Source organism: Teleopsis dalmanni, chromosome 2 (genome assembly GCF_002237135.1).
Source record: "Teleopsis dalmanni isolate 2A chromosome 2, ASM223713v2, whole genome shotgun sequence".
Classification (NCBI taxonomy): domain Eukaryota; kingdom Metazoa; phylum Arthropoda; class Insecta; order Diptera; family Diopsidae; genus Teleopsis; species Teleopsis dalmanni.
In genome coordinates this window covers 53936207-53957741 of record NC_051847.1, presented here as the reverse complement: position 1 = coordinate 53957741, position 21535 = coordinate 53936207, and the positions used below count along the sequence as shown (strand labels likewise).

At 25.1% G+C, this 21535-nt stretch overlaps 2 protein-coding genes across 2 annotated transcripts in view; both read right to left on the bottom strand.

Moving 5' to 3' along the window:
• Positions 1 to 525: 525 nt before the first annotated feature.
• LOC119679531 lies at positions 526 to 21375 on the bottom strand (the record flags this gene model as incomplete). The annotated part of the gene is given in 10 exon segments (XM_038091934.1): positions 526 to 616; positions 944 to 1304; positions 2639 to 2857; positions 2921 to 3048; positions 4439 to 4625; positions 4701 to 4979; positions 5051 to 5178; positions 10094 to 10377; positions 10451 to 10670; positions 21124 to 21375. Coding segments are annotated over 9 exon segments (1689 nt in total). The 3' UTR covers positions 526 to 616; positions 944 to 1264.
• A 117-nt stretch (positions 21376 to 21492) lies between these two features.
• LOC119674565 (genetic suppressor element 1-like) overlaps positions 21493 to 21535 on the bottom strand; it is a 22967-nt gene continuing 22924 nt past the window's right edge. Inside the window, exon 4 of the mRNA XM_038085708.1 lies at positions 21493 to 21512. Within this exon, the coding sequence (XP_037941636.1) occupies positions 21493 to 21512 (20 nt within the window). The remainder of the gene's footprint in view (positions 21513 to 21535) is intronic.

Here is a 21535-nt window from a genome sequence, read left to right as displayed (position 1 = left end):
CATAAAAATGTTATACTTTTTGTCATGTCATATTACAAACACTTTTCAAAGTCTTAAATATTATTCTTTCGATATAAGTATATGTGTGTATCTACATAAAACTGTACGTATGCTTATTGTACTTATGCTACTACACACCTAGTTACCTATTCGGTATAATTGTAGTGCAATACCTTGTAATGCTTCACCAAGTTAAGTGAAGCCAATTAATATTTATTGAAACAATTTGAGTTTATTTTGAACCTGACGACATCTTAAACGTTTTAAGTTTCCAGGAAATATAATACAACCGTTTATTTAATGTATGACTTAGAAGTGATAAAAAAATTCAAAACTTACCATCTCTTGACTTATCGTATTGTTTTGGTGAACTATTTTTTTTATTTGGAATGGATCTTATAGTTGAATTTATGGGCTAAAAAACATTAAATTAAATATTTTATTCTTATATATCTCTGTAAATTAAATACTTACAACACGATCTGAACGTTCGCCGCAAGGTAACCTAGCAACTGCAACATCTGGACTATCCTCAGGTGGCGGTGGTTGCGGTACCCAATTATATTCACGCAAGGAAATCGGTACACCGAAGCGATCATGGTGCGAGGACTGTTGTCTGAAATATATTAGTAAGATATTAGTCAGAATGATATGAATTTACAATATAAAATTATTAATAGTAATATAATCAATTTAACATGAGTTTATGTATTAAATTTTTCTTCTTTTTTGAGTGTGTATCCAAATTTCGATCTCATCGATCGTTAATATTAAACAACAAGTAATTTTCAACAATATACAATCGTTTTTCAAATTTCATTTTAGCTTGTAGTACATATAATACAATCATACAATAGTAGTTATCTAGTTATAATAGGTATATTAATATTGAAATTCTATATTAGTAATTATTATTTCAAATATTTAATATATGTTAACATACACAATAATACATTATATTGTTTATAATCACTGTGTATATATTTTTTTTTGATCGTGCTTAGTTTATTAGTTTTACGATGGTCTGAAAGTCATGAAAATTGAATTTGCTCTACACATTTTCTGCATCACCTCCATAAGATTTTCGGGTTCTTATACTCATTTCATTTATAATTCGTATTTTGACGTGCGTATAATGTGTACTAGATATTCCATTTTCTTCCATTTACTCGTTTCCAGCAGTTTCCTTTCTTATTGCATTCATCTGAGAATAGCTCTACAATGGTATCACAACATATTTTTACCAATTGGTGATAGAACCACATTAGCCATGGCTGAGTTTATCAACGTTCAAGTTTTTATCACTACGTGGTTAAATAATTTAAAAATTAGCTACATCGTAAAAAGATCATTTTATTTAATAAAACATTTTATTTTAAATCTATTGAAAATATTTGTTTACAACATTCTAAGATTATTATAAACTTTAACAAAGTGCATTTTAATGTTCAGTATTTATTATACTGTATCTTCTTCAGTATGATATATTGAGAAAAATATAAAAAACCTATAACAATAATTACCTATGTACTATATAATGCACTACAATTAATTTCAAATAAGTTAAATGTTAATATTAAGAATATATTATTATATTATACTAGAAAGCTGTTTAAGAACGACTGACTCTACATCAATAACCTAGGTACTTGACTATTTTCGTCAAAGTTTTGAAACTCCAAGTTAGATTACAACACAATCAACACAATCACATTATAAATTAATTTTTGAGAGCAAAAATATAAATTTATATCACTTTACTTCCACTTCAATTACTTCAATTAAGAAATGATTTTTTAACAAATTGAAAATTTTATTTATGATATATTACTATAATTTTTTTAAGAACTAGACAGAAATTGTTGGGATATGATATCCTTAGTAAGAACAATGCTCATGTTCTCTCTCTCTCTTCATTTCAGATTTTTTTAGACTCATTAAGGAAATTAAGAAATTCGAGATACAGTAGTCTATTTTTCATTGCAGTCGTTCCGTATTTTTAAAAATAAATTACTTCTAATTTTTTCAACTTTGAATTTTGGCAAACTTTATCTAATCAGGCATAATTAGTATTAATTAGTGAATAAGACGGTAACGTTATTTATGATCATAAAATCAAGTTTGTTTATAACGATTATAACTTTGTTGATTAAAAACTTGTTAGAATCTAATACATAATTATAACAAACATTTCATTCAATTCATTCCTCTAATATTTTAATAAATATTTAAATAAACAGAAATACAAATTTTTAATTTTAATGACTTTTGATATTGTATATTATTTTGGTTATTATTATTTTCACCACTTTAAAAGATAATGGTAGCATAATGGAAACATGGACTAATTAGACTAATTACCTATATGCACTTCTTATTTATAAAATATTTTCTTAGTATATCAGAGCAGCTATCTTTTTAATGAGACATTTAATGAGACAATACAATTGCATTCTTCGGTCCAATAAAGAAAAATAAATAATAATTATATTTGAATACATAAAAGTTTTCGTGAATAATATTGCACATAACATTTAATATGTTAAGTGTTAAGAACTAATAAAGTTCTAATATATGAAAAGAAATAAATTTAATTTTCTATTTTAGTAAAGTGTAAAAATGTTACAATTACACTTACCTTAGGCTTTCATAGCAATCTAAACATACAACCGCGTAGTCGCCATTCTCTAAGAGAAGGCCTTCATCACTTTTACGATTCTTAACAAATGGAAAATCATTAACTGGAAGCGCACGTACACGTTTACGATATGTTGTTATCCCACATAGATGGCATATGTAATCATGCCAATTATATTTTCTATTGGTTGGATTAACACTAGGACTTTGTGAATCATATCTGAAAAATAAATTTTGTTAGGTTTGTATTTTTTTTTTTAATGAAGCAATTAGGTTAACTTACTTTCGCCACTGATTTAGAAGAGAGTGGTAACAGAATGTGCATACCAGTGCTGATGAATCATTTCGTAATTGCTCAGCATTTTGTGGTGATTTATGATTGAGCAAATGAGGAAAATATGGTCGGGAACCCTAAAAATTAATTATACAATAAATATTATCGATATTAATAATTTAGAACATATGATAATTAATTAAGCATAAAATTTAAAATAAAATAAAGGAAAATTAAACGCAATACAAATTTTCACTTACTAATTTAATTCACTTAGTAATTTAGAACTCAATTATTTATAAAACAAATTTTTATTATTATGATATTAAATAAATATTATAATATTATGTCTTATCTTATTACGTCTTTAAACAAATGAGTACTAGTATTATTAATAAATAATAGTACTTCCATCTTACTGAATCTGTTGATTTTTATTTTAAAAATAGTTAATTATTTCCTTATTTATTAAAAAGACAATAATAAACATTATTAAAAAGGCAATAGACTATATCGTTTAAATTAGAATGATAATTAAAATTATCGTTTAAAAAATGGTGAAAAAATACCTAATTTCAAAATTTTTTGATATTTGTTTGGTATCAACTTTATAAAAAAAATAATGACAGTTCCAATACAATAGGACAATAGTATCCAACAGTCATTTTTTTACTACTTTTCTATTAAAAAAATAAATAGTAGTTTCAATATTATATTTGACTTTAAATATATGTGTAATTTGTTTTATTTATTTTTATATTTTTTTTTGTATAAAATCATATGCTATCTTTATTTACATATGTGACTATGTACTCTTCTGTAACGAAGTTCTACAATTTGAAAAGTCATTTCAATCATTTAACTAACAAGTTACAATAATACTAACAAGTACTAATAATAATATAAGTACTTATAATAATATAAGTACTTATAATAATATTAGTACTAATAATAATATTAGTACTAATAATAATATTAGTACTAATAACAATATTAATACTAATAATAATATTATAATTAATAATAATACTAATAACATTTAACATAAAATAACTGATAAAAAAATTATATTTAAGTGTACGTATTTTATACAATATATATCAGCCAATAAAAAATTACTTTTACATAAATATATACTTTCAATATTTATTATACAACAAGTAATAATATATATTGCATCCATAACTGTAATTTTCAAATTAGTGTAAAAAATATTGTAGTTTATATACCGTACAAAATATACTTATTATTACATTATAATAATTATGATATAATAATACGACAATATATAATATATTTTTAATATATATTACAGTATAATATATATCTTTGTACTACAGTATAAAAGAAAACATGTTAAGTCTGTGTGGTGACTTAACCTACATTATACAATATCTTATCTTCTTTTGTTACTGCACTGTACATTTATAATAAATAAACGAATTCTATGTATATACAAAAGATCTACATATATAACAGTTATTCAACATTTGTTATTATTTTTTAATATACATAAATTATACTTACTTCTTTGCTAGCGTATAAAACTCGAGCAAGCGTTAAATCCGAGTGTAAACCGCATAGAAAACAATAAATTGAAGTACTGGCAGGTGTTGAAGAAACTGAAGGTGTCGATGGAGGTGTATTAATATTCATACCATGTCGTGAACCATTTGGTGAACTTAATGAGGCAATTGAATAAGGAATGTTGTATCTAAATATAAATATAAAGATAAAAAATTAAAATAAATAACTCACAATGTTGAAATGTGTTTTAAAATTTAAATACCTTCTGTGTTCTAAAGGTACACGTTCAGCATCCATAGTTTCCCATTGTTTTGATAAATTACTAACACAATCCTTACAAGCTAATATGCGATTACTATTTGGATCACTATTATGCGCTATATTAGTATTGCCGTCTCGTCCATTGCTATTACTATTATTGCTGCTATTGTTGCTCACTTTTAAGCAAGGAAAATGCATTGCATGGGAATTCATATGCTCAGCACTTGTGTACAACCACTCCATTTTATTGGAAAAACACATTGTTTTACAAACATAACAGCTGTGTAAAGAAATTAATATTTATATAATCATTTAATTTTATTTTACTATTAAACATATGTTGCTACTCACGGATATTGTGCATGACCATTTTCTGTTGGTCCTTGATTGGATGTAGGTGTATTTGGTCGGGAATCATTTCGTCTATTGAGCTTTATATCACGTTGTGTTGACGAAGAATTTGAATTAGTCTCATATGGCTATATATAATAAAAATTTAATAAATAATTTATTAAGGTATATTTTTTACATATATTTGTGTATATATTATAAAACTTTATTATTTATTATTAAACTAAATATATAAATTATATTCTAAATTTAATAAAAAGTAATATAACAAGATATTAAATAAAATATTCATATATATGTAACAAAGAATGTGGTATAAAAAATTACTAATACAAAATATAATAAAAAAAATAACTGTGTTAACCCATTTTTTAGAAAAAAATAACCACAAAAGTGAATGTTCAACTAATTGTTTTTTTAAAAAACATTTATTTAAAAAAAAAAAGAATAATTTATATAAGAAAAACAACAATATTATTTTAATATAAAAATTCAATAAAGCATATTAAATAGTTAGGTAAATAATAGTAACAAGACACAAGTTAAAAGTCGTTATTTTTTTGAATTATATATTTGCTTTTTTGTATCTAAATATTTATTTTATTTCAACTTTTTCTTTATTTACTCAAGTTGAATGACTGAAGATATCTGGTTCTGAATTTGTGTTTGCCAGTTTTGTTATCAAATTATTTTTTCAGATTTTTTTTTCGCTTACGTACTTCAAGTTTGCTGCTTGCTTTTTGTTATTAAGACGCTTGTGCAAATATTTTAAATTTTTCGAAACTCGAATTTATAAGAACAAATAATAAAAGGCAAATTTAAATGATATTAATTAATCCAAGTTTCCACTGTCATATATATTCACTTATCAAAAAATAAATAAAAGCTTTATTTAACATTTTCCTTTCCCCAGCCTTAAAATTCTTCAATGATCTCTCACTGTTTAAATAAGTCTAATAGAATAACTTTATATGTATATATGATATCAATTACATATTTTTATTTAAAAAATACTAATATTTAAATAATTTTTATATTTATTTTATTTTATAATTATTTTTATTTTTATATTTATATTCTATATTTATTTTATTTTATATTTATTTCATTTTATTTTATATTTATTTATATTCATTTATATATATTTTTTATATTTAAATTTAAATAATATAACATATCTTTAAATGTTCACGATTACTATTATTATATTCACTATTACAGTGAATACTAAAAATATAATTCAATGTTCTTTAAACGTATTTTATTATAGTGTATAGGAAATATAATTATTATTTGAAAAATTCTAATTTATTTAATCAATTTATTATAAGCATTCAAAAACTGCATAAATTTAAATCCCTATTCGGTTCAAAAATTGTTTAACTTTATGATATTTTTAATTACTTTTATTGTCTTATTACAAAACAATGATGTCAATCAAAAGCATATGTCTATTTAATGTGTGATTTCGGTGTAGCCACCTTCGGATATGTAACGCGTTAAATAAATGACATATAACATGTTACATTTGAGTGCAACCAGGTTTTAAAATAAATAATTAAATGCCTAAAAGTAATTTTAATAATATTATTACTGTTGTTATATATAGTAATACGTTCTCCACCGTGTTTGTTATACGAAACACACACATTCCGTTCTCCATAGTGAAAAAAATAGAATATACTTTATAAATTATTTAATATAATTTATTTAAAATCACATCGAGTGTAGTTCACATGACAGACACTTTTTTAGGGGCTGAAGTTCACTAAAAAATTTTTTTTAGTAATAGCTTACCTATCAATTACTCTTACATACATAATCATACATACGTATAAAAACTTACAATTAAATATATAATAATATTTACATATATATAACTATGATTTATTACTTTAAGTTTGTTTAGCAAAATAATATAAAATATTTTCTTATCAGTGCCACCGTATACAATGTCAATTTATGAACAAATTTAAGTGTACAAATGTCAAGATAAGATAAGATTTGCGATTTAAATTATAAATATTTTTACGACTTTAATTCTATTTTCAAGTATGTGCCAAAGATATATTACCGGAATAGTCTTATATCTAAGATCATACAAATTGGCAGACGGTTTATCATCTATTAAGCAGTCTTATAAAATAAATACATTCTTAACATTCATGTAAATAAAAGTCTGGTTTCAACTGGTAAATGTGCCGTGCCACTTTCATTTACGACAATTCCAAAAATAAAATGCTATTAAAAATATATGTATAATAAAATATTTTATATGATAACAGTTTACTTTTTTATACACGATGTTTCCGTACATTATATTACAAAAACAAAAATTAAAATATAATTATATTGCAGATAAAATGGCAATTTAATAGTATTAGTATGTTATCTTTAAAAAATTGTTTGGACATTTCTTATAAAAACCATATAATAAAATAAAGTAAATAAAATAAAAAATATAACGTTTTAGGTTTAATTGTTTAGGCAATTTGTTATCTACGAACAGTTGTTTTCTTAATAATAATTTTTTTATGTGTTTTTTTATGTATTTATTTTTAACAATATTTGCTTATCAAATATAAATTGTGAAATCAAATAAAAAGCTAATTAAAATTATTCATTCGAAAACGGTATATACATAAGTGACAGCTAATTAGCACTTGTTTTTTCCAGTTAAAATATAAAAAAGTTAATGTTATGTAAGAATATTAAATATAGCCAATTAAAATATATTATATTATTAATATATAGCAATACTAGATATGCAGTATCAATGAAAACTTCTATAATTTTATATATTAATAAATAATATAGAATCAATAGATCACACCACATTAAATTAATTATATGAAAAAAGTATTTATAATTAATACAACAATATGCTTTAACAATAGGGTATCAATGAAATAAACAAAACAATATAACAACGTTGGGAAATAATTATATAGGATGGTTTTCGAAAAGTTTATCATCATTTACATATAAAGCAATTCATCTAGTCTTGACAAATAATATGTATACTACGATATTCCATCTTTTTTTCAGTAAACTAAATAAAGTCTGGGGAATAAATTCCCACCCACTCTACATTAACTCCTCTTTCTTTATTTCCCCTCTTCCAACTTATGTATTTACATTGTAAACCTTATATATTACAGGTCACAGCAGACTACTACAACAGCAATAACAAGTCTGGGAAATCGAACTAAAAAATATTGTCAGATCTGTTGAGCAGATTGGTTAAGCTGTCCAGAAATAGCACAATAGATCTTACAATAAAAAACACAAGGCATTTAAATGTGGCAAACAAAAACGATTAGGAAACTGAAGGTAATAATAATAAATTACACCCATGTGATGTTCAATGTAATTTACAGAAAATGAAAGAAAACACAAACTTTAAAAATTCAGACAAGATACAATTGGAAATACGTTATATCTTATGTGGAGTTGTGTCTTAAAGTTCTGTGAGATACATCATTTGTTGGAACATGATATATCAATTAAGGCATATAACTAAACTTATTAAACCTGACATTATCATAAATAAAACATGTAGGACAATTAAATTAATTCAGTTCAATTTTAAATATAGTGCGTAAATTATATCGTAATCGGTACATCAGTAGTATTTTTTAGTAATTAGTAATATTATTCATTAATTTCGTTAAGAATTTTAAGATTTATTTCAATTAAGCTCTACTTGTTCTAATTGTTCTGTCGCAGTTAATTGCGACAGAATGTCTTTACAATCAACAGTACGCATCATTTAAACAATTGTGGTAATATCTTTCCTTTGTGGTAGAAAAATTATATAATATACACTAATCAACTAATATGTCATCTATTTAAAAAAAAGTTACCCACAACAACTATCGTTTCAAAGTCAAGTAAACAGAAAAACACCCAATACTTTTTCATAAATCCAATATAATTTTATAAAGAAATTTTTGTTATCACATATTGAAATATTTATATAATTAGTATGTGAACGTTCAAGGTGATGACTCAGTTTACTAAGTTATTATTATTATTTATTATTTATAAGAAACGTAAATTTAAATTTACGAGTAGTTAAAATGAAATATATCTTTTATGCATCAAAAAATACTACTATCAAAATATATAGACAAAATTAATATATCTGAAAAAGATGTTGGGTGTAAATATAAATATATTAAGTACATATAATTTTGTTTTATAGTAATAGTTTATTACAAAATAAGTCATAAAATATTGCTTTAGAAAAACAAATATAATAATCATAACAATAAATCGTTGAAAAAATATTTCCACATTGAATAATCATATTTAAAATTGATTTATGTAGAAATAATTTTTAATATATATATGTTATATATATATATATGTATATAAAACTAATTGGCCTCGTTGATAACCTTTGTTACATGAGGGAACCTTTCTGGCATTTGTGTTATCAGAAATATACTGACGTGTTAATTATTATTGTCGTTAGTGCCGCATTATCAAAAGAAGATTCTGCCGTTTAACGATACAATAAAATATTTTTGTTCTACTGCAAATAGCTTGTGATCATGAGAAATAAAATAAAATTAAACACAATAAATAGAGATAAAGCCATAAATTTTCCAGAATTGTAACACATAATAGAAACTGCATACATTGAACACTTATTCTTATTAAAACACGTTTCGGAATTTTATACTAAACGACAAAAAACCACGAAATCATTAGTTTAAGTATAATTAATATGTAATTCTAGAAAGCAAACAAAATGGTAAAAACTCTTTATAAATATATATAATTTTCTATTAATATAAAAAAATATCGTATTGCATTATTATTTACTATTACTATTATTCACATTCTTTACTTCATTTGAAATAACTCAATCCTTTCTTGCCGAACACTCTTCTAGTATGAGCACAAATTAGGTTACAATGCGTGTACGCTCATTATATTACTGATTAGTTATATTACTTTTTACACTATTTTATTTTTAGCAAATAATCTTTAAATAATATTTTTATATATAAAATTGACTTCTCAATAACTTACCTTAAAGCGAACATTGCTTGTGGAATCTGAGTTTGCTAAGGATTTTTCAGATGGTGTATATCGTCCACCACCTCCGGTAGGCAGACTAGCCCCTGTTATATTATTTACTGTCGTATTAACATTAGAAGCTCCGGTACCACAGGCTATGCCATTATCTGCACCGCTTTCAGAAGCACCGGCTATGCCGCTATGTGCTGCTATATTAGATACCGGCACAGCCGGATTTCCACCTTCTGCTAAATGCGAGTGTTTATCATAACAAGAGGAACATATCTGAACCATTCCTTAAAATCATAGATACACATTATTTTAATTAAACAAATTAACTAATTTTGATATAAATAATTTTGTACTTACCTTGAGGACTAATTGGACTAGCACTTTTAAAAGCTTTCATTGTTTTTATAAATGGGTAGTACGGTTCACGTTCCGCATTTGGACAACAATAGACTAAGCGTAATTGAGAGGAAGGCGTATCGCAACCACATGTATAACAAACGAAAATTGTGCGCTCCGTAACAGGGGTTGGTCTTTTCCGCAATGTATAAGATCGATCATTTTCAGGAGTGTTTGATATCTAGGGTTAAGAAAATATATATAATTTATTTTTTATAAAAACAAAAACTTTTTAAATATTATATGGTATATTTATTTGTTTAATACAAAAATTTATTTTTAAAAATTATTTGTATTCAAAATTTCTTAAGACAATGTTTGTTTAGTCAACTGCTCCGTATCAAATTATTCGAAACAATATATTATTTACTATGACTTCAACATATTAGTAACACTTGAATAAACGTGTTGTCTTTTCAAATAATGTTAATAACCTTTGTCTATATAATCTATTTCTAAGAAAATTTATAGTTGCAGCATTATTATTTTCACAACTGTTTAAACTACAAGTTAAAAACTTTACATAAAAAATACAACGAATATTGAACATCGACTCTACCATATTTTAATAAAAATAAATTTTAGAGTGATAACTACTTAATACAAACAGATTTTTTTTTGATACATTTTTCTAGAATAAAAATGAAATTTTACTATTCCTACTTAGAACTATTAACGAATTTCGAATGGCATTTTCGAGATGTTTTTCTCTTTATAAAGATGTTAAGTAGTATTGTAATATTGTTTAATAGTTTTTATAGTCGATAACGTGGTAGACTTTTAGAAGTCTATATATTTTTAATATGTAAAAAATGTAAAATTTTTTTTGTATGTAACGAAAAAGTATTATCTTTTGACAAAATACATTATTATATCGAAGTGTTATCCGTATTGTGCAGGACTCACGGATAACTGTTTAATGATGATCAAAAGTAACTCATAACGTTTTTCTACGTTACTCATAACGTAACGTAGATAATATAATTTTGACTTTTATATTAATAGCTAGCTAGGTTCAATATTGCCTATCCTCTGTAACCCCTATCCTCCGAATACTCCACGTTCTAGCCTGCTGTGTATTGTTGTTTTATGTGTTACCTTTCAACTCCACCTCATGGATTAACAATAACAACAGTACTCAATTTCAGAGTTCTTTATTTTCTGCAGAGCTCAATTAGGCAGTTTTAACTAAAACAAGTACCAATAGAATTGATCAATATTATTTTTAATAGTTTTAGTAATATAAAGTATAACATTGTCATGTTAGCAGATATCATTCTGCAATATGTAAATATGAAAAATTCAAATATTATAAAACTGGAAATTTATTTATTTACCCTGCTAAATAATCGATACCATTAGCAGCCTGTTTAATAGAAAGACAGGCTTTCTTCACTTAGGACCCAAAGTATGTGATCATCGTGAAACTACAGCGCATTTTTAAAACACTGAGACTGTAAGGAAGTTTGAATACAAACACAGTGTATTTTGAAACAACATATAATGTTATATACAGTTGATATCGAATATTTATATATATATATATATAAAGAACTGGAAATCTATAGTGAATTAATGTATTTTGGTTAGTGTCTGGTATTACGGCACAAATGGTGAACCATATTTGCAGCATTTGCCAATTTGATGCACAATCACCGTAGAGTAACTAAAAAATAGTGTTCAATCAGTCGGTATGCTTACCTATTAAACAGTGCGTTGTTAGTATACCTGTAGTGAAGAACGAGAAACTATCAGAGCAATCAGTTGCTTTGATCTTTGCTTTGTAGGTGAGAGTTATCATATATATATATATAGTATGACATAAAATTTCTGCGGGCCATTTTTATTACATCAATTACAAATTTGAATATTTGTATAACTTACAAATTTTATTCGTACAGTCAGTTTACGCTCTAGATTGAAATACCCGACCACACAAAGTAATTTATATTATAAGGAACAAATATGGTTTGAAAGAGATGTATGTTATTCAGAAATGTACAACATTCTAATACGAGTACTTCTAATTCCTACTAAATACTTTTATAAATTATTAAATAAGATTAATTTCTAGTAAACAATTATGGTTTTTCTAATAACTTAAGATCTGTTTCTAAAAGATTAAATACTTGATAACTAGTTTAAATTGAAACCAACAGACAGACGGACTTAGTACGATCGATTCGTTTCATGTATGAATAATAATTATTACTAATACTGTATAATGTCTCTAATGTTTATTTACGTTACAAACAGTTTAGAAAATTTAATATACCCATTACAGCAATGTATGTGTGAAGGACATAAACATAATATAATTGACTGATTAGACTTCAATTTTCATATCAAAACAATGCCGTAAAATTAATTAATTTAATTTGGAAAAAAAATTTAAACAATGCAAAATATTTTATTACTTTTTAATATTAAATTTCTAAGATAAGATAGAATTGAAAGTAAAAGCTCAGTATAAGTTTCTACACCTGAATATTTATATAGCCAAACCTACCTATTTATATATGCATTATACACATTATATGAGTCAATTATTATAAAATTAAAATATTTATATATTCATCATAAATTACTTAAGTTAATTTTTCACGTATTAAAATTATACTTTGAATTGTTTCACATGGAATTAATAAGTGAGTAACGTAAAATTTATTACTAAAGTGCATTTGCACTTCTACATGAAAAAATACTTAATCGCATATTTACAATTGTATTCAATAGATGATTGTTTATATATTGTTTATTGTAAGCTTTATACGTTTTTGTATTTCAACTAATTACACATTTTTCATTTGAAATTAGGTGTCACAGTTTATATTCATGGACTTGAAATTTAATTGAAATTTTAAATTGTTTGCATTTAAATCAAATTATTTAATCTTGTATTTTTTTATTAATTTGATTTATTTTAATAGATTATTTACATTTTAATGAAACAATTCAAATTTCCGTTTTGACTTATAATGTATTTGATCGTTTCGTAAGCAACAAACTTAAAACAAAAGTATTGAAATTATTGAATAAATTAAAATTGTTTTATTAATAAATTTTGGCAGAAACGACTGCGATTAATTTAATTATCTTAATTTGCATTAATTTGTTAGCTTGTTTTGTCATTTCTATTTTTTGCTATTTTTTTTCTTTTTGTATTATATATTTTTTTTGGTGTTATTTTTAACTTTTTTATTTTGCCAATTTAGCGATCATTATTCATTTAGTAATTTGCATAATTATCATAAGCATTTTTTCTTTGCCTTATGTACACTTAATTGTTTAACACAATTTATACAATGTTTTCACGTGAAATCAACTTTCTGATCGTGTAATACAAACTTATTCGACGAAATTGCTTATTTTGTAAATTATTACCATTTTGCTTTCATTTAAATAAAATTTAACATAATTTAACTTTAAACCGGTTAATGGACGATGACCATATAAAATTACCATATTATACTACAAAAAAATTAGGAAGGGGTCAATATAGTTTGAAAACTAAGTCACATAATTCTGTTATCGTTGAATTAGCAAAGAAGAAGATGGGACGATCACGGAAACAGACGATGACGATAATGTAAAATGATCTAAAAACTATTTATGTAAACAGTCACCACCGACTAACCAATGATTGTGTGATCTAAAGGAAGACAGTGGAAGAAATCCAAACTTACTAAGACATATAACGTCATTAATAATTATAATAACGAAGTAAATATGAAACTAGTCTTCAAACAGTAACATTATTTAAAGAGGACTAAATATAACTAGTAAATAGTGAATAACATAACCTTTTGCAGAACAAACAGATTCTTGAGATTTCTCAGAAACGATCAAAAAAATCATACGAAAGAAAACTCTATTTAAAAATAAAATCTTGAATTACTACGTAAGAACACATATGCAACATATTCCAATCTGTTAATGGCAATTGGTCATTGTCAGGCACAAGCACAACTTAGATAAAATCAATTAAAAACTTTTTCTAGAGCATCAGTAGTCAGTTGTATTACCTCCCAAAATATAACATTAAAGGTTCGAAAAGGTTTCAAAAACATTAATATTTATACAGAAACACAATTTGTAACTTAAAACATATTAGTTTTCAATAAACATTCGTAATTGTTTTAAACCCTTTAGCATATAAACAGAAACACAATGGATCAAAGGTCAAAGTGGATCCCCAGGTTTGCTATGACAAATTAATTTTTTAAACTGAAGGGATAGAATATATCTTATTATTTACTAATAACTTAAATCACTACAGATACTAGACTATATCTATACTACTACGAGCAAACGAATATGTCTCAATACGTTTTTACCAGCTGTTATAAAAAGCTGAGCAATAAGCAATAGATAAGATACGAGAGCTCAATAATAAACTAATTTTAGTTACATCATACAAAAACACAAAATTGGCTATACCGAACAATTTAATAGTGACAAAAAAATGTAATTTTGCTACAACTAATTAATAATCTCTTAAATAAGTATAACCCTAACTAAAAATTAATTACATACACGGATCACTTCATGACAGGGTAGGACCTTTTTATTTTGAACTGGAAAAGTGCTAAACCATCATTAAATTAAATATATATTATGTCTATCAAAGAAAACTGTCACCCGTAATATATGCAGCCTTTAAACTGGTTAAAAAAAAGATTTCAAACTGTAATTTTTCGTCACAAAAAGTATCTAAGTTAACAAGCTAACTATTATTGACAAATTAGAAGGTTCTATACTTATTTTCAATAACGTTTAGTTAACCCATAATGTTGCAAATAATTGATGCAATTAAGTAAGTGCTGTTTAAGTATATTCTATATGTTAGGATTAGTGTAGTTTTATTACCTATATCTATAATTACCTTAACAACATGATTCAGCATATAAACTCATAATTATATTAATAATGGAATACTAAGAGATGATTTACATTAAAACTAATTACTTCTAGAAACGAACTTTATTATTTATTTATTTAGGTTATTTAATAATAAAAATAACTCGAATAGTTTTCACATCAAACCTACAAAAATATTAAATACTATACTATATTATTTTAAAATGTGTATAAATTAAAATAGAAAAGAAGGAAAAATCGTTATAAAGCAAAGTTCGTTCCTTTTTATAAATTAGTTTTAATTATATTATTTCGTAGTAATAAAATTTTGAAAAAGCCAAGCTAAAGGTTTTATGCCAAAACTTTTGACTGTTATAAACTATAATGTGCTGTTCTTTAAGTAAATAAAGACCGTTTTTAAGTCAAGTTCGTGATAATGTTTTTTGTTTTTATGTAAGATCATATTGACATCATGATTTTAGTTAATGTCTACAACCTCAACTAAAAAAATAATCTTTTAGTGAAAATTATTAAAATTTTAAAACTATGAAAATAAACTAAATTATAACAAGAAAATAATTTATAACTTGAAATGTTTTTTTAAAAAATTTCCGTTAAAAATGTAATACAATTCACATACAAGTCAAGAAATCATAATTTAATTATTTGTAAATATAATTGTTCGAAATAGGAATTTTTAAAAATAGATATTTTTAAACAAATTTTATTATCAATAACATTCCAATAAAGAAGTATGGTCAACTAATTTTTGCATTAATCTGACTTGGTACTGTGTGACTTTTACCTTTCCGAAAGAATAGTTTGTAGATATACTATAGAAGCCATCCAAACGGTTTGAACTGACAACCATTCGCAACCGATAAAATTCCCATACTGAATCAACGACATTATTGGGAATAAAATATGTAGATCGTATTTGTTAAAAAAAAAAACTTTTTGTTGAAACGGAATTAGCACATATATATTACATATATAAATACTAAATTTTTTAGTTGTAATTAAACATGAAGATTATACGATCGATTTTAATAATATTTTTAATGCGAGAACAAAAATTGCTTAGTTAAGTTTCGATCTTAATTGTGGGGTACAATTAGTACAATAAATTTAACTTATTTTAGACTACGGTCATCAATTGGTAGATATGTTTATAAGACTACACATGAACATGAATGTTATTTTTTAAATATGCTAAATTTAAAGCAAAATTAAAACGTATATGAAATATAGTTGTAATAGTAATCACTATCGAAGTAATATCTCATATAACAGTCAAACTAAGGCGTTTCTTCTCAGTAGAACAGAGATGAATTACTGTAAGTATTATCTAGAACAGGAGCTTTAAAATCCGTCTATAATTAGAGAGGTGATTTTCTGCTCATTTATAGCATAAAATATCTACTATTGTCACAGAGCTCTGGTCCATTTGAAGCTAGAATCCCGCTTTTTCTATTCTATTTAAGAAGTATATATTTAAGACATAAAAAAGCGATTATGGAAATGCTATTATTATGTAAGTTTTACAATTAATTTAATTTTGACATTATATTAGCAACAAAATCAAATATGTTTTAGTTAATATTTCTATTTTGATAAAAGAATTAAAATCCAGTTATAAAAACTATACTTATATTTTTACAATGTTGATTAAATTTAAAAATGTATACCAGTAAAGTCCAATATCGTGAATCAGATCAAATGCTAAATGAATTGCCCTCTTTTTGTACAGAATGTGACAAAATGGTTATGTATTCAATTGGATCATTAATCATGTTTAGAAATAACTAGAAAAAACCAAACTTAAACGAAGTAGTTAAGTTATAAAAATATTGAACCAATTAATACTTTTCTAAACAATAAAAGATAAGACAATGAGTGTTACACATAAAATTATAGGTAAATATATACGTATACACTTTCACTTTATTGAAAATTTCGACATATTTCATTTTAATATGTACATTATATTGTACATATATCAATATATTTAATAAATGTACAATATCAAATCATATTCAAAGATATAATACACAAGTATGTATATCGAAATGTGTAAGCATATTCAATAACTGTCAATTACTAAACTGATTATTTTCTGATAATTGTATTTATATGCTGTTTATTTGTTTTATTTTTGTTTATTTATTATTTATGCCATATTTAGTATAATTATATTAGACAACAACAACACAATAACAGCAATTATACAAAATGTTTATTGGAATTATGTATTTTGTACATTTTATACTATTATACTTATCTAAATGTAGATATGACTAAAGGTCCATAAAGTTTTAGGGGAGCATTGCAATGAATAATAATTGTTATTTTTAGTGTATTTAACAATTAATACAATTAAGCAATCTAAAAAGTCTATTCAATCGAAATTATGGATTATTAAAAACATGTAGTATAAAATCGGAAATCTTCGAACAACTGGTTGACGGTAGCAAAGTGAGCGAAAGTAAGAAATAAAAAAGATCGCATACGTGATGAATGAATGAATTTCTTCAAAACGATAAAATGATACTGGAAGCGACATATATAGCCCAATATGAGGCTATATATGTTTTACTGCAATAAATAATGTACATTAATTTTATGCCATCATACTCTGTTAAAAACACATTCAAAATTTAATTAGTTGTTATTCAATTACTTGGATATATTTATTATACAGAATATTAAAAACCTATTTAACTAATTTTCCAAATCAATAATTAATTTAGTAGTCAATATTGTATAATTCACCTACACTTTGTTTACACAAGGCAACATCGTTGTTGTTGCAAATTTATTTTCGTATTGTAGTTGTATATTCCTTATTCCGTTTTATTTTTTATTGCTTCTTAACTCATTCAGCCTAACTAACTCAATTCAAAAGTCTATATTACGCAATGAATGAAAAGAATAATATAATTATAAGATAACAAATAATAAAAAATGTTAGCAACGGTTGTTGAATATAGCACTTATATCTTTATATCTCTTAATAAATTATTATACAAAATTTTTGTTCCAAAATGAAACCCCACTTGAATGATTGTACGTATATGCTCATCAATTCAACAACAAACGTTTACATTATTTAATTTTAGTTATCTTTTTGGTGGAATATTTGAAATTATTTATTTATAGAATTGGCGCGGATCGTATCTATGAGTACATTCATACTTTTATTTTTATTAGGTTTTAAACAATTTAATTATTTGTTTGCTTTTCTTGTTTTTATTGTGTCAGATTTTTCGACATTGATAGGCACGCATTTTTATTACACAAACGAAGCAGCACAATGTTCAAACAATCATCCGACCGTTTAACAAACTATCCGTCAATTCGACAAAATGTTCCCCAGTCTATCCGCCCATGCACATAAGACTATTACTTAAGTAAGCATAGGACAACAACAACATATAACATAAAAAAATTTAATAAACGAGCGTGCGTAGCTATTTATTTATTAAGATGGCGTCTGTCTGTTTGTTTCACTAATGGTAAATACGTCAATTTGACATTTTAACAGAGCATTTCGTGTTTAATGTTCATTTCTCATGTTCGTTTCTTCGCACTACTGTTACATTGTTGTATCTGTGTTGTTATTATTATAGTTGTTTTTGTTTGTGTCTTTTCTCATTTGATAAGCGGTTTTAAAATGGGGGTCATGACCGTTTAATAACTTTTATGAAGCAATTTTTTACTTTATTATATATTCGTTAATAAAAAAGTAATAAAAAATTTTAATGTGTGTGGCAAAAATTGTTGTATTTGATTTTAATTTCTTTTTTTTTTTAAATACGTAATTAATATTTAATTAGAAAAACTGTGAAATTATATATTAAACACATTTTATATTGATTACTAAAATTAAATATAAATACTGTAGTTAATTTTTCAATTTAAATTCAATTGATTTTAAAATAGCTTAATTATATAAACATTATATTTCCAATATTTATATATATTTATATACGTATATATATGCTTTCATTATATAGAATAACCAAATTTAAGTGTAACAAACTACACCAGTGTAAAAAACGCTAAAATGGTGCGTTATGTACATATGTGGTAGAAGTAATTAGGATAGTTAAAGCTGAAATTGAACGAAAACAGCTCCTCAGCTGAACATATCTAAAATAACTATGGATTCAACTCCAAAACGAGGTTAAAACTCAAGCTTACAAGTTCCAATGAGCAAAATATTTCACTGATATCAAAACAGAGGCTTAATAGAGTGAATTAGTTGTTTTCCGTGCGCACCAACGAATACAATTTCATCATATAGTCTTCTCATCACAGAGAACAATCCATAAACAAAACAAATTATCAAAATTTTTAAACAGAGAGATCGAAAGAAATTTAGACAAACAAACCGCGTTGCTTTACATCAATGTTTTATCACATAATGTCTATCATGAAAAAAATTTTAAAGCCCTCAGAAGTCCTAAAACATGTGACGCAATCAATAGAAAATTTTTATGACAAAGAGTACACGTTCGAATAAGATTCTAATCATACAGTGACTTACACAGACACCTCTCGGTGTGGGGTCAAACTTAGCACATAAATATACAGTATTAAATTATTTATGTGCTTAAAAACAGTCTTCATCGTGTATAGATCAAGATTTCATATGTTCAAATTTGTTCAGCTTTTGACCTATTTATCCACCAACCTGGTACCATACTTGGATTGGTAAAGACGGTTATATCAGAAATGTGTTCATAAAATTTGATTATATTTAATTTTTTCAAATATAAAAAATCATATAGTTCTTTTAAATTTAACTGATTTACATTCAGGACATCAGAATCAGAAAAGGACAGAGTGTTGTTTAATTAAAAGTAATGAAAAAAGTTATGAAAAAAGTTTTGATAAAATAATTACAAATATTTAAGTTAATAACTGGGACACAAAACATAGTATCACTATAAGGGCCATATTATGCAGTGTCGTGATGACGTCAAAGTTGAAATTGTTATTGTTTTCAATGTAAATTAAAAAATCAAGAATGAGAGAAACAGGGAAATTTCTATTTAAATTTGGTGACAGTGACCTCGTCACGTTGATCAAAATAAATGTCAGTTGCTCAGTAATAAATATGGAAATTTGCCCCTATTAGGACTAAATATATGTATTTCTATAAAAGCATGCCAATATTTTGAAGCTACAACCATATCATTAACAGTTCACAAATGTTGGGTTTCTCTTATCGACCTAGCTAGGCGTGTTAATGTCCAGCTTACGAAGGGCAGGATAGACGAATTTGCCAAGGCAGGAACTCTGCTCACCGACATTTATTTCTCATATATTGACATCCACTTGACGCGGCCAAGCTGGTAAAAGAAAAAAATCTGAGCATAGCTAAAATATCTGAGCTAAGTCACTGCGTACTAGGAATATTGTCTTTATCATGGTTGTGATTTTGCGGATGGGAAGGATTCTGTACTCTGGCAAAGCTGTTATCATGCAAAACTAGGTATTAAGCCAAGTCAGATTATTTTACTTTCACTTGAATGGTCAAGTAGTGCCTTTCAATATTGTGAGACCGCTGTCCTCTACTCTAAGTATGAACAAAGCCGCACTTCAATCAAACTTAACGTATTACATACTTAAATTATATACAATCACTTAATATATTGTGATTTCTAAAGATGTTTCACTTAATCGACAAAGTAAAGAAGTGATCTGATCACCCTAAGTTGATACAAACCTTAATTAATAATAAATACATTTACATATTGTTTTAATACCTGTTCGTTTTGTTTATCCTTAAGTATAAGATACGTTTTAAGTTTCTTATAATCCTTCCATGCATTAGTATCTTTTGATTTGTTAACAATATTATCTGAACACTTCGCCATTGGATGTGCACCATTTATAGCAATTGTAGACGTAACCGACACTTTCGAATTATCCGATTTTAAAGAAGTAACCACTCCATTATATTCAGACATTTTTAAAATATTATCTTTTTTACTTCAATATATAAATTCTCATTTTTCCTTTAACATATTTATATATGCATATAATAAACAATTATTTTTAATGTAAATTAACAGCAATTCATAATTATATTTATTTTAGAATATGTAATTGGCGAATAAATAAACGCTGAAAATTCATTTAGAATGCACTAATACTGCTCAATTTATATGCATATTA